Source organism: Calliphora vicina, chromosome 4 (genome assembly GCF_958450345.1).
Source record: "Calliphora vicina chromosome 4, idCalVici1.1, whole genome shotgun sequence".
NCBI classification, from domain to species: domain Eukaryota; kingdom Metazoa; phylum Arthropoda; class Insecta; order Diptera; family Calliphoridae; genus Calliphora; species Calliphora vicina.
This window is the reverse complement of record NC_088783.1, coordinates 110,596,005-110,611,706: the sequence shown is the minus strand read 5'-3', so window position 1 is coordinate 110,611,706 and position 15,702 is coordinate 110,596,005. Positions and strand designations below refer to the sequence as shown.

The 15,702-nt window shown below is 26.2% G+C and overlaps 1 protein-coding gene across 7 annotated transcripts in view; it reads right to left on the bottom strand.

Annotated features, from left to right (window-relative positions):
• Positions 1 to 15,702, bottom strand: part of sgg (shaggy) — a 96,564-nt gene that overhangs the window by 13,178 nt on the left and 67,684 nt on the right. For 3 of the 7 annotated variants that reach the window (XM_065507914.1, XM_065507913.1, XM_065507915.1), the window contains exons 2-3: positions 12,066 to 13,864; positions 48 to 238 (exon numbers count right to left, since the gene is read on the bottom strand). In XM_065507914.1, the coding sequence (XP_065363986.1) occupies positions 48 to 238; positions 12,066 to 13,533 (1,659 nt within the window). In that variant the 5' untranslated portion in view covers positions 13,534 to 13,864. Of the gene's footprint in view, positions 1 to 47; positions 239 to 703; positions 824 to 2,773; positions 3,336 to 10,279; positions 11,442 to 12,065; positions 13,865 to 15,702 lie in introns of those variants that run through there. The other 4 variants (XM_065507917.1, XM_065507919.1, XM_065507916.1 and 1 more) reach the window with 3 other exon arrangements.

The following is a 15,702-nucleotide window of genomic DNA, read 5'->3' as shown; positions in this document are numbered from 1 at the left end:
AAGCATATAAATGTAGGGGTATATTGCTTTAGAAGCTAAATACTTACCTTAAATCGTCTGTCTTGTAAAACTTTTTTAATGGCTACCAGTTCACCGGTATCGCATAGTTTTGCCTGAAAGACAACACCAAAGCTGCCATTGCCAATCACCTTTGTATCTGTGTAGGAAACTTCTTGCACACGATCGGTACCTTGGCCAGGTGTGGCAACAACTGTGGTGATTTTTGAACCATCTCTGCCTGTGTGGAACATAGAAAATAAAAACGAAAATTTAGTAAAAATGAAGAAATAAAATTATTTATAATATAATTGAGGTTTTTCAAAAGGAAAGTGTTTATAGGAGTTATTTAAAATATAAAAATGCTTATTTTATAACTTTTCTGTTTAAATATATATTTTTTCCATGATTTTTCCTGTTTTAAATAGTTAGCATCACTGACAAATAAAACCGTTAGACACTGTTGTTTACATTTTTACATGAGTATGTTTGTATTAATGAGAATGGCTGTCATTTGCACATTCCTGTTTGCATTTGTTTTGATTGATAGGAGTTTGTGTTGGTGTGTTGTACAAATTCTTGCAAGTCATTCATGTTTACATTTGCATTAATTCAGTTTTAAATAATGCAACGTTACTTTTTGGCGTTTTTGTTACATTTTTTATTAATAATTAAACACTTTTTTGTTTGTTTTTATTTCAATTACCTTCAATTTCTTCCACGCCTGGTATTTTTTCTTTCGTTTTATCAATTTCCTTTGGAATGGAAAGTGCCACACTATGTTCGGGCCATAGATCATTTAATTTACCAATTAATTGCTTCATGCCTGTGGTAAATAAATGCATTTTTAAAAAACCCATCCTTTCTCCTAACACTCACACAATAAAACTACTAAAAGATCAGCAAATATTTTAATTAAGTACTTTAAAATAATAATAATAAAAAAATAACAAATTAAACTTTCTTTGTCTCCTGAACAACAATTAATTTGTTTTGTTTTCAAATTTAAATGATTTAGATAAGAACTACACAAGGTAGATAGTGAAGTGGACTGTTTAGGTATAAGTATGTTATTATCTTGAAAAAATGCTATATAGATAGTATACAAGTATTTTGAAAAAAGCTTTTAAATGCTTAAATAGTTAAAAAGAAATTAATTAACTATTAAATTGTTTAAAGCTTTATTAACAAAAAATACTATATAATAAGGAAGGTAATTTTAAAAGATAAAAATAAAACCTTTATTTTAAGAAATGTTGTTATAAAATTATTTGAAAATATGAAGAAAACTTTTTTAAACACAACTTTTACTAAAACTTAAATTTGAAATCCTTAATTAATTTACTAGTTTTATAAAACGTCATTGAGCAAATTTAGATGTTTATAAACAATTCTATTGTTATTTTCAATATGTTACCAATGTGTTATTGAGGGTTTTTTGTTCGTACCGACAGGTGTTTACTTAAAAAATCTATTTATTTTTCTTCAATAAAAAACAAAATTTAGAGGAAAAGGAAATTTATATTTTCATTTAGTTTTCATTTCTCTTGTTATAGTTTTTTTTACGAAATTGAAACTTTTCATCAAAATGTTTATTTAATTATTTCGTATTACGCTAAATTTAAAAGAATCAAATAAAAAATAAAGAAAACATTTTATAATTAAATTTGGCATAAACATTTGAAATAAAAAAGATGTTTTATTTTTTATGAGCAGAAGCCAAGGCAAGTGGCAGGCAGAGGGCACGCTGCAATGTTATATTTAAGATTTGTATTTTTTGTAAATTTTAAGAAAATAGAAGCGTTTACGTCAAAACAATTTGTTTTTTTAAGAAATAAGGAGAAAAGAAACGTGCTGCTAAGATCGAAAATACATTACATTTGTTAGCAAAGACACCAACCCAAACTGTAAGCTAAATAAAAACAAATATTTTTAATATATTTTAAAGATTATTTGCTTTTGAATTATTTGACAAAGTATTTAACTTGGGTTTTTTTTGTATGTTGTGCTGAATTTAAACTCAGTTTTAATTTAAGTTTAGGTTAATTTAAAATTCTGTTTTTCCATCCTTAAATAAGTTGCCTTTAAGCTCTTAATATAAGTTTTTTTTTTAAAGAAATTAACCTAAAAACAGTAATTACATTTCTAATTTCTCATTTAAATGTCATAAAAATATCCAATAATAAATTTTACATAATTAAAAACCTTTGCTGATCTTTAAATCTCTATATCTTAAAGAAATTATTGCCAGTATGTCATTGAAACTTAAAGGAATAGACAAATCTTGAAAATTTCAAAGAAACTGCTTTATTTGTTTATTTATTTAACGTTTATTGGCAACATTGTTAAAAATATGTAAACATAAGTGCATAGTTGCATATAAAAGTAATAAACAAACATAGTTGCATATTTTAAGGCGGAAAAGCAGTAAATAAAGTAGGCACACTAGTGTCAATGTATAATTTTGCTATTTGCAGCAAAGTAAACCGTATTTTGGCGATTACATTTATTTATGAATATTTATTTAAAAGATTTGGATTGTTTGTCGTTTTAATAATCAGAATTATAAGTACAGATTTAATTTTTCTAAGATTTTCAATTTAAAAAAACGTTTGAGCGATATAATAATTTGTTTTGAAATTGTAAAGGTTTGACACCAAAAAATATATTTCAAAATTCAGATTTTTGTTTGTTAATTTCTTTACTCAAACATACTGGTACAATAAATAATTTCTTTAAATGTTTTTGTTTGCTACAAAAAAACTAAATCTATTACTTGGATTGGCATATTTTTTCACCACAGTACTACTCGCACGCGTTACAACCTTAACATTTTTGGCATTTTTCGAACTTGAAGTTGTCGTGGTAGTTGTCGTCGTTGACTTAGATGAACCTGATGTGGTCGTTGTTGTCGACGAGGATGTTGATGATGACGAAGACGATGAAGTAATAAATTTAGCTTTTTGTACTGGTTTCGTTTTTGAATTTGTTTCATTACCACTACTACTTTTATTTAAACAACTACTACGTCTAACAATTTTACGCGTTACCACACGTCTAACGTTATTGCATGAGGCGGATCGGTTAAATGTTTTTGTTTCCGTCGCATTCTCATCATTGTTGTTATTTTGCATGGAACTTAATGAAGTAAAGGAATTTATGCGTTCGGTGGCCGTCGCTGAATCGCCAGCGCTATCATCGTTTTTCTTTTTTTTACGTATAATTTTTATAATTTTACGCGGGCGTCCTGTTGATTGATTCACTTTGGCGGTTGTTTGTTCTAATGAAGGTTAAAAGCGTTTTCAATTATTTTCTTTTATTTTTTCTGCTTTTGTTTGAGTTTGTCTCTTTTTTAATTAAGATTACGTTTTTTTTTTATAAAAAAAGATTACGTGATTTATTTTGATTTTTTTTATATAAAATATTCAAAAATTTTGAATTTTATTTGTATTTCTATATTTTATTAAATTTGTATAAAAATATTTTTTAAAATTTACGCGTTTTTTATTGTTTGTATTGATCTTTTTTTCTTTTGAAATATTTTTTCTTAATTATTACACTTAAAGAGAGAGAGGTTAATTGCTTTAACGTTTATCTGAAACTAGTTCAATATTAGACAAAGATTTTACATTAGACCCTCAAGAGTGTTCGCAAAACAAAAAATCGCATTCATTTGCAGTTTATTTTGTGGTTTTTGTTGTAATTTATTTTATATAAAAAATAAATTCGACAAAAAATCCTAGAAAAATTTTTTTTTCGTTGTCACATTGTAAAATCAAAGCAAATGTTCGATACCACGAGACGTTTACACAGTTTTGTTTTATTTTTTTCAAAAATTTTCTTCCGATTTTTAATTGGCATCAAATTCGTTTTTTTTTGGTTGTTTCAATTAAATTTTACTCATGTTAAGGTAGTTGCCGCCTTCGATCAATGATAATAAAATTTTTTTAAAGTCAAATAAAGGTGTAGAGGAAAGAAAATTTGAAAAAGGAAAACTAATGTTCTTGGGGAAATAAAAAAAATCGAACATAATTTTATAGATTCAATTTCATTTTCTAAAATAAACTTAAAATTTGTCTTATAAATTGTGAAATAAAAAGAACAATAGCAAACATATTTAATAGACCCCTACACCATATTTAACATAAATTTAATCCCTTAGCATACTTCCCCTCATTTTCTGAATTTTCCATTCGCTTAAACAAATATGTTTTTGTTTTTTTCTACAACACACTCATTAAATTTTTATCAATTTTGTTACACAAAATTTATTTTATTCGAGCATAAAATCCCCCCAAAAAAATCCTTGACAAATTTTACAGGTAAATAACTAAATTAAAATACTCTTTATATTAATGATGAGGTAAATAAATTATTATAGCAAGAACAACAACATGATAAACATTTAATTAAATTTTAGCACTCGAGCATGAGATATTTAAATCAACATTGTAGAAAGCCATTAAAATGCAATAATTTTAAGCTAAAAATTCATATTAAGCTGCAACGAATTCAAAATACCCAACATAATCAAAAAAGCGTTAAAAAATCGCCTAATGAACACACTTACAAAATGACAATAAAGGAATACGTAATGTAAACAAAACAAGGCTTAGCTGTGTGTGTGTGTGAATAAACTTGCAGAATGACAAAAAAGGATTTGCAAAGAAAATGGCGGAATACACAATGTTAACAAAACAAGGTGGAATACGCAATGTAAACAAAACAAGTCTTATGCCAGATACACAGATAAACCAATGCTAGAGAGACAGATTTAGCTGTGTGTGATTTTTAACGTTTAATGTATTTTTTAAGTAAAAACTAACGTTTAAACCTATGGTAAATTGTTAAAAGTAGTTAATTGATTAAATATTTCGTTATAATAAAAATACGTGTTAAGCTTAAGTATTATTGCTTTATTAGATTTTAAAATGGTTTAGATCACTTTTCGAGGCTTTCTAAAAAGTTGTCTAAAAATTATCTAACTTTTTTTTTGATTTCCTTAAAAAAAGCTTAACACAATACTTCTAATTATTATTTGATTTATAATTATCTCATTTATTTCTTGACAATAATTTATTTTAAATATTTTTACTTAATTTTTTTTTCGCCATTTATTGGTTTTTCCAATAATTTGATCATGTGATGACACTTGATGTGGTAGGTATATTAATAGAAATATAAATAAATATTTGCCAATAATTTATAAAGTTTGTTTTGTAGGTGAAAATTAATAATTAACACTTATTATCATTATCAGTTGTTGCAAGTAGAAAGAAACTCAATCTAATCAAAAACAGGCAAAAATGTGTTAATTACTTTAAACAAATTTCTTTAAATTATGATAGATTTATTGTTAATTGCAAAAAAAAAGCAAGAAATAAATATTTATCGTAAGTCTGCTTAAAAATTAAACTCACGAGAAACAATTGTTATTTGCTAAATATTTAAATTTTTATTTATCTTATAACCATTGTTACCTTTAAGTGTTGTTATTGATTATTTTTTGCCAAATATTTATTTTTTTTATTTACTTTCTAAAAATAATGCTCAGTTTTATTTAATTTTCTTATTTTATCTAGTTGTTTTCATTTGATTTGACATTGTCATTTGATTTTTTTGTGTTGCTGTTTTTTATTTTATATTTTCGTTAGCCATCACATTTATCATGATGATGTGTGCAAACAAAATTGATTGATATTTGATTTTTATTGTTATTGTGTTTTTTTTTTTTTCAATCAAATGTTTGCATACATTCAATGAGCTGTCAACAAATTTTGTTGGGTTTTTTTGCAACAGAGTGTTTGACAACCTACAACAGTTTAGAAAATACTTAATCGTTTTTCTTACATTAGTATACATTTTATTTGAATGATTGGAATGCTTATTTTTGTGAATATTTATGATTATATCTTTAAATTTCTCATTTTCATACAAAAGTTGTAAATAAATTTTGCCTAGATTTTGAATTTTATAATGTTTTGAATTTAGCTTACTTTGCTCCTGTTTAATTTTACTTAAAAACGTTTAAAATTGTTTAAAACTACATAAAGTTTCAGTTAGTATAGCCATTACGCTTTTTATATCTATTTTTTATAGTTTTTTTTAATATTTTTTCATTATTCCTGTAATTGTTCTCATTTAACATGCTGGCATCTCTAAAAAGGCAATTGTTTCGCTTTGATTACATTGGCATCTCTATAAAATAAATATGGCAGCATCATTAAAAAAAACTGACAAGAATAAGAAGAAGCAGGTCTTGGCAGAGCTGCCAATTTAACTAATTTTAAGGATGCCATACCAGCTGCTAGTGTATTTAAGCGCTTGTTTTGATTTTATTAAATTCTTTTTTAATTTTTAGTTTATTCTTAAAAATTTCATTGATAAAAGTTAATTTTTGAAAATTTATTAAAATGCTTTTAATATTTGATATTTTTATACCCTACACCACCATAGTGGGGAGGGTATTATGCGTTTGTGCAGATGTTTGTAACGCCCAAAAATATTAGTCTAACACCCACCTTAAAGTATACCGATCGACTTAGAATCACTTTCTGAGTCGATTAAACGATGTCCGTCCGTCCGTCCGTCCGTCTGGTTGGCTGGCTGGCTGGCTGGCTGTCCATGTAAACCTTGTGCGCAGAGTACAGGTCGCAATTTTGAAGATATTTCGATAAAATTTGGTACATATTACTCTTTCGGCCCAAGGACCAAGCCTATTGAAACTGGCTGAAATCGGTCCATTATTTCACCTAGCCCCCATACAAATGTCCCCTCGAAATTGGACTTTATCGGTCATAAACGTTTAATTTATCTATGTATCTACACAAATTTCGCTCCAAATAAGTTTTATATATACAAAATTCATGTCACCAAATTTTGTTACGATCGGTCCATAATTAGTCATAGCTGCCATATAGACCCGCTTCCGAAAATCACTTTAACGTGCTTAAAAATGTTGGTATACACACAAAATTCAACATAGTTAACTTTAATATAGACATAAATCACACGACCTAATTTCATGGTGATCGGTCTATAATTGGTCATAGCTCCCATATAAGGCCCACTTCCGAAAATCACTCAAAAATATAAATTATTGATATTTTAAAAGAAAAATATTTTTACTCATTTACTTGGTGTAGGGTATTATATGGTCGGGCTTGACCGACCATACTTTCTTACTTGTTTTCTATTATTATTTAGTGTTTATCTGTTAAAACGTCTAAATTTTTGTTGTTTATGTTGCATAAATTGTCTTGTAATTAAATTTTAACGCCAGGTTCAGCTCATATCATTTAATTTCATTGCCATTAACGCATCATAACACAAATTTCTAGACAATTTTTCATAAATTTAAACATTTATTTTATGATTAATTGCATAAACATTATCAGAATAAATAGCTTTAATAAAATTTGTGTTTAAACATTTGTCACATTTATCTTTATAATCAAATAAACAGCTATAACAACGTGGTAAAATAATTATTTACCATAGAAAATGAAAGGGAAGAATTATAAAAATAAAAACAAATGTGTTTAGAACAAAGTTGAAACAAAATTCAGAAATATTTTATAATAATCAATATTTGTATTTTAAAATAATGAAAATTGTTTTAAATAATTTACTAAATCCCTTAAAATTTATTTAAATTCAAAAATACTAACTAAAAACGTTTGCTTTGTCTTTGAAAAAATGCCATAACGTAAAAAATCAATGAAATTATTATCCAAGTGAAAGGAATCGAACAAAATAAAAAAAAAAATCGGCCGTCATCATATCACATGATTTAATAATGAAGACAAATAAACTCAACAATAACAACAGAAGCTATAAAAAACAGTATAGTATATGGTAAATTAATGAATATTTTAAACAGAAAATCTATTTTAACCCAAAAAAAAAACAAGTGACGGAAAAGAAAATTTATAGACTGCAGCAGTAGGGCGACGACGACAGCGACAACGATGGCGTTGATGATAATTTTCATTTACTGTCACGCGACCGTTAAAATTATTTTTTGTTTTATATCATTGCTTTTATAAAAGCACTTTTTTCATAACAATAATACAAAAGACAAAGAAATGGGGTTTTTACATTAAAAAAAGCGTCTTTAAAAAAATAAAACAAGACAATTATTTCGAAGAAATAAATAAGGAACTGAGACAGTGTTTTTGGTTTAACGTTTTGTAGGAAAATTAATTTATATTTTAAAGTTTTGAATTTAAATGAAAAATTCTTTTGAGAAAATTTTAAAGAAAAAAATAAATAAATTTTAGAAATTTAAACTTGATTTCTCAAGTTTGTGATTTTCTTAAATCAATATTTTAATCTTTTAAACAAATCTATTTACTAAAAATAGTTACTTTTTATTATTTATAAAAATTACGGAAAAAATATGACCATAAAATGTTTATTAAACCGGATTAATTTAAATATTTAATTAAAGTGGCTTTTACTGTCCCGCATTTAATAATTGTATAATGTTTTTTATTAATCTTTGTTTATTTTAAAGAAAAACAAAAAAAACACATGACTTTAGGGAACAAAAAACAAAAATATTTACTGAAAATAAAAAAAAAGATCTTTAAATGATTAAAAAGAACACAAGAAAACAAATACAATTTTAATAATAACAAAATTAATGAATAGGTTTTTTTTTTTTAAAAAACAACAAATTTATAAAAAGAAAACGATTTTTTTTGAAAACGCGTGTAGGAAATTTATGGAAAATATAAAACTTAATGACGTGAAAAATATGTCACATGATTTCAAAAACTGCCTTTCAAAATTGTGTATTTTTGTTAAAGCTATTTGAATATTTTTTATTATTTATTAAAAATTCCATTTAAATCGTTAATTTACCGTTATTCCTACATTTTACACAGTGGCAGCTCTACATATTACAAATAAACAAAACAATGTAACGGCATTGTCAAATTTTCATAAAAACTAAAGCATATTTTTAGGAGGTGGCCCAAAAAAAGTGAAAATTTATTGTTTTAACAAATATCTGCCAATATAAGTGAATTTTTTTTGTCAATTTTTAACGATTAAATCACAAAAATAACAACAAATTATAGAAAATAGACACACCCCATTTGGTTGACATTAAAAAAATTATATGGTTTTGACGTCAAACAAAATTTTCGTTTGCAAAGAATGAATATATATAAATTGAGTCTTTTAGCAGATAATCAAGGTTGAGGTTAAACAAAGGCAAATAAATAAATTTAGAAAATTTAAGAGAATTTCAAATACAAAAAAATAGAAAGCAAAAGTCTAAAGAAAATGTGAAATATTTAAAAAGTAAAACAATTTAATTATATAAAAAAAACCATGTATATATTGTATTTAAAATGGCATGCCAAATCATGTTAATTTATGTTAATCATTATTATTAATAATAACAATAAAAAAAGGCTAAACAAAATTGTTGCGATAAGAACATGAGCTGTTTTATGGCGGGGCATATAGCAACAACAAATAAATACTGAATTTTAAATATACTGAGAAAAAAAAACTGCATTATATGCTAAATAATACAAGTTCCAAACAAAATTAAAATTAACAAAATTCCGTTTTTATTTCTAAACGAACGATTCGTCAACAAACGAATGTGTTGCAACTTTGGTTTTTATAAATCACAAAAATTTCAAATATTAAAAAATTTCGTTTAAAAATTATAATATTTTTTAAATAATATCGAAAACAAAATTTCTTTCGTTACTGTGACGAATTAAATAAACTAAAAGTTTAATAAAAACATGGGGTAAGTCTGTAAAAAATAAATTATTCATCTTAACCTCACATTTTTTTAAATGTCTTAAATTAAAGTTAGTCCCTCATTTCCTTTAAGATTAACACATTCAAACAAAGCTAAAGTTATATCACTTACTCTATTTTGTATATTTATAATATGCCTTAAACTGCCTGTCATCATTACTATAAATACTTGTAACTGTCACTTTTGTTATCGTCTTGTTGTTACAAAAAAACAACAACAACTGCAACTGAAAAGTTAATAATTTGTTTATACAATTTCCCTTTGTTCTTGTTACAGTAAAAACTCACACAATTCTATAACTTTAAACAAAAAAATTAACATAATATTGAGTTTATAGCCTTTAAATCAAGATTTCACTGTTTGAATTAAATCTCCTTACAAGTGCGAAAAACAAATAAGATTTTCATAAAGAAAAAAAAATAATAATTATAAATGATTAAATAGTGAAGACAGCAAAGAATAGTTTATAATTCTTTTGTTTTTATTATTTAATGAAATTTACAGCCGCAACAACAACAATAAAAAAAAGTTAATTTATTTTTAAATATTGTGTGATAATTATTAACACCAAGTACAAAGTTCAGTTTAGCCATGTAGTAGGAAAGTGATATTTGTTTAATTACATTTAAAGAAAATATAAAAAACAAAGAAAACTACAATATATAAAAAATAGGAATAAATTACAACAAATATACATTAAGTTATAGATTCGGCAAATTTTTTGATAAATAAATATAGAATTTTTACGTTTTAATAAAGTATTTGCTTAAAAATGCTTAAATTGCCTTTTTCTTAATAAAAATGTGATATGGCAAGTCCTTTAACACAAACTAGTTTCATATGGCAACTCTTTGATTGTTTTGTTTATGTTTTGTTGTGTGTTGTTGTTGTTGCAGTAAATGTAAACACTCAATAAAATGGAGTGGAAAATAACGGTATATTTAAGCGTTTAAGTTAAAGAGGGGTATAAAAAAGGCAAAAGAATTGCTAAGGAACATGACATTTCTATTTTTAACAAATTTAAGCTTTGATTAAATAATTTTATTAAATTATTTAAATAAAACTAAAGTAAAATTATAAATTTAGACGATACTATAAAAATTAAAGATGGAAATTAGTGAATCGAGTTTAATTTTAAGCTCCTAAGAGTGAAAACGTTAGTTTAAGTATTAAACAAATAGAAAAAGTTTTAAAGAAAATTGTAATTATCTTTGAAAAAATGACAACCGGTTAATTGTAAGGTAGTTTAATTATAATCTGAACAATCACAAGTTTTAAATTAAGTCGCTTCATTTTTAATTCATAGCAAAACAATATCGTATCAGTGTTTTTATGCCGCTTTGTATTTTTTTAAAACTCAAAAATTCCTTATTTTTATAATTTCCTGTCTTTTGCTTCTTTCTTTTACTGTTTGTTTGACTAAAAATTTCCTAATAAATCTTAACAAATCTTTTTTATTATTTATGTGTTGATAACAAGAAGTCCGGTCCGCCATCTAATCGGGTGTTAGCTAGTTGCCAACTTCTTTGTGTAAATAATATAATACATACAATCAGAAAACAGATTATCACTAAAAACACTTTACCTTTTCAGAAAAAAAGCTCAAGTCTTATCAACCATAAAAACATCATGATAAAATCACTTAGAAACTTACCTAAAAATAGAAGAAAATAATAAAAAAAAATTATTAAGTAAATTGTGAAAATAATGATAAAGAAAATGTTTTAAAACAGTTATTATGCTAAAAACAGAGACTAAATAAAAACATATTATGAAAATATTTCAAAAATGTTAAATAATCTAGAGGATTTTTTTGTATTTAAACCACAAAGAGATTAAATATTTACATTTAATTTAACACACAATTTTTATCACACATATTGCTAATATGTATTAAAAATTATAAAAATCTTTTTAAAAATACTTAAAAATCTAATTGCAGCGATGCCCTTTAGTTTCCTTGTTATTATTAGTGATTTAAATTGTTGTGGGGCATCCTTGTTGATCGCCATATTTGTTTATTACTCCTATATGTATGAGCTCTTGTATTTGTTTTACATTGTTTGTTTACATTTCCTTTTTCTACATGACAGCATTTTTGCAGAGTTGCCCTAATAGTATTTATCATATGATTACCCCCTTTTCACACCTTTTTTTTAATTTTAAACATATTTTGATCAAAAATCTTTGAAAAAAAACTATTATTTTTCTTAATTTAAAGCATATTTTAAACCTTTACATGAAAAAGAATAATAATTATTATGAAATAAAAATTTACCTATAATATTTTTAAATTTTTGAACCACCTTCGTCCAACTAACACAGGACGGTGTTTGTGGCTGCTTATGCTGCTGCTGTTGCTGCACCTCTTCCACCTCCTCGGCAATTTCGGCGGCTTCTCCACCATCTGCATTCTCTATTTGCATCTTACAACTATTATCAGCTGGCTTCTTATCATAACTTAAATTACTTTTACTATATTCTTTAGTATCACAGTGAGTTTCTAATGAATTTTTGGATTTCACCTCAACATTCGTTTGTGAATGTTGGTGTTTTTTGGTAGATTCTTCTTCAGCCTTTTTCTTAAGGGCTTTGATCTGTTGTTTGAGTTCCTTTTGTTTTTGTTTGCGGGCGTATTTCTCACGCAGTTTTGGACTGCCAAATTCGTCCAAATAATACATACAGTCTTGCAGACCATCACGCTTATTGATAAGCTTGGGATTGATGGTGGGATCATCGGAAATATTGAGTAGTGGGAAATAGTAGTTGCCGTCGGTGGCTAAAACTTGTTGGGCATTATTGTGTGAGGGCTTTTGCTGTTGTGTACTCGTGTTATTAGCAGTAGAAGATTTAGCTTTAGCGGCAAATTTTTTGTTATCAGGCGCATTTATGGTAGATGTTTTGGGTTTGGGTACATGAGCGAACTTGTCGGGATTTTGTAAAGATGTAGAATGTTTGGTTTCTTTTAGTTCTTTCAAAGGATTCAAGGACATTTGTAAACCACTGTCATTAACATCTTCTTCCTCTTCGTCCCCAGCCGAGGCGGGACTTCTTTCTTCCTCCTCATCCTGTTCTCCATCATCATCCACTTCATCCTCCTCGTCATCATCATCCTCCTCTTCATCATCATGCAAGTCCTCTACTTCATCTATGCGATCTTCTAGACCCAAACAACCCAAAGTTGTAGAACTATTGCATGATTTATACTTAATGCGTCGTGTAGCTCCAAAATTATAGGTACTACCCGAGTAACCCGATGAAGATTCTGTATCTAAATTATCCTCAGAATATTTAGATTGTGATAAATCACCTGAAGAATTGGCTCCTATAGACTCACTGCTGGAGGAGGAACATTGTGCCGATTTTAACAGTTGCTGAGATCCTATAGCCGAATCTCTATCATTATCAATGCCACTGTCTTGAGACAAAAGTTGCCTATATGCAGGCTGTTTCAATTTCTGCAATTGCGATTTGGGATGGGCCGTACCATGCAAACTCAAAGAAGCACTGCGTATATTCAAAGACAAAGTGGAATCTTTTTTGTGGTGGCCATTAGCGGTCAAAAACACCGACGAATTGGATGAGTTGCCATTATTAACAACAACGCAGGCACTGTCTGCCGAACCGGTGGACAATTGGGTGGAGAAGCGTTGCTCTTCGTGGTTAAGGGGAATTTTAATGGGCTCAGTGGTCGTCGTCGTTGTGGCGCTGTGGGTGTTTATTTGTTCTAGTGCTAGTGTTGCCATCGGGTGTTTGTTTCTCTTATTCTTGATTTTTTTTTTTATTATTTTTCTTCCAATTCAGTTAAAAATAGTTTATTTTGTTAATTGGCTTAAATCACGTTAGTTTAGTTTTCTTTTTTTTATTTGTATATTATTCTTGTTGGTTTGTGGTTTTCTTAACTGTTTTTCTGTTTATTGTTTTATATTCACTTTTTTTTTTAATTTTGTTTTCAAAAATTTACACTTTTCTTTCTTTTCTTCATTTAAGTATTGTTTTTCAATTAAGTCACATGGCTTGGAAAAATTTTCTTAAAAATTATAAGAAAAAAACCACACGTTTGTTAGGAGGTTGAAGCTAAAATATTTAAATAAAAATTATGTTAAAACAAACACTGGCATTTTAAACTATTTAGAAAATTTAACAAAAAATATTAACACTTTTTATAATTTCTACTCGGTTTTAATTAAAATTTGTTTTTATGAGAATTTGTTTATTAAAACTCTGTTTTCTGTAGAATTATTAGTTTATTTTTATTCATATCTTTATGTAAATGTTATTTTTATTTAGTTATTTTATTTAAAATCTTTTAATTTTGCAGAAATTTTAACAAGAAACCATTTAATTTCCTTTAGAAACTGATATTTTCTAATTTCCTCTAAATTGTATTTGAATATTTCTAATTTCTCGATTTTAAGGGGTTATTAACGTTTTTTATACCGTAATTAAAATTTGCTCTCAGTTCTAGTTATTTTGTTGTTCCTACGTGTCAGTTTAAGGAGGTTGCCGTACTTCCTTATTGCTTTGCTCGTACTTTTTACATTGTCTGCAATTAGTCCGTTATCTTTGTTATTGTTTTGATTGATTAATCGTGTGATCCTTTGTAAGTGTGAGTGTTTGAGTAAATCGTTTATTTTTTATGACATTTATAAGAAGGTCGCCATTTTAATCCCTTGTTTATGTTAAAATTGTTACTGTTATTTGTTTTAGAGCTTAAGTTATTGTTTTGATCGATTTGTTTTGAATATATAAATTGTTCTTTTTGGTTTTTAAGGCTATGGTAGGTTAAAATTGTAGTATTTTGAAATAAGTCTCTTGGGAGTAGTTTAAAATGATTGTGGAATGAATTTTGTTAACAACAATATTGTATCTAACAGTTTTTCTATGAAAAAGAAAAATTTAATGAAAAAGTTTTGAAAATATTTGAGAATGATTTCCAGCCATAAGTAATAACGGAGGTTAAAAGATAGTATGTCATTTGTGACCATACCTCATAGATCTTAATCCATATCTTGGTCGAAATCAACTTTCCGAAGGCGTCAGATATGGACTCCGGATCAATATATCAGATTTAGGAAATCGGTTATCAGACAGATCTGTTCATTAATGGTTGTGGTAAGAACAAAAACCAAACATTTTTTTTTATTCAAAATATTTTGAAAATATTGGATCTTATTGATAGGAATGTTCCAAAAGGCACAGAAATCCGGCAAATCTGTTTATACATGGTTGAGGTAAGAGCAAAAACCAAACATTTTTTTCATTCAATATGTTTTTCCCCAAATATATTTAGCTCTCTTACTTGTTTTTTAATAAAAACTTAAATGTTGAATGAAATATTAATTGATTGACTATAATTTCTCTAATTTTTTATTTATTTTTAATGAAATATGAGTTAATCTTTTTAAATTTACAAAATAAGCCATTTATAAATATTTTTGAAAAAAGAGGTTTTAAAATTTAAGAAATTCTGTAATTTTTTAATATTTATTATAGTTTTTTTCTTTTTTTAGGAAAAAAAATAGTTTGCTGTTTAAATTTTTTTATAAAATTTTTTGGTTGGTTAAAAACTAAAAAAAATTTGGAATTATTGTTTTAGTTATTTATAAAAAATTGTTGGTTGTTTAAAAATTTGCCAAATTCTGCAGATTTTTTTAATGTTTATTATATTTTGACGTTTTGTTTAATTAAAAATTTTTGTTTGTTTGAAAATTTACAAAATTCTGCAAATTCTTTATAGTATTTTTTATATTATTTTTTGTTTGTTTAAAAATCTACAAAATTCTGCAGATTTTTTTTAATATTTATTATATTTATGACGTTTTGTTTTATTAAAAATGTTTGTTTAAGAATTTACAAAATTCCGCAAATTCTTTTTAATATTTATTATATTATTTTTAATGTTTGTTGATATA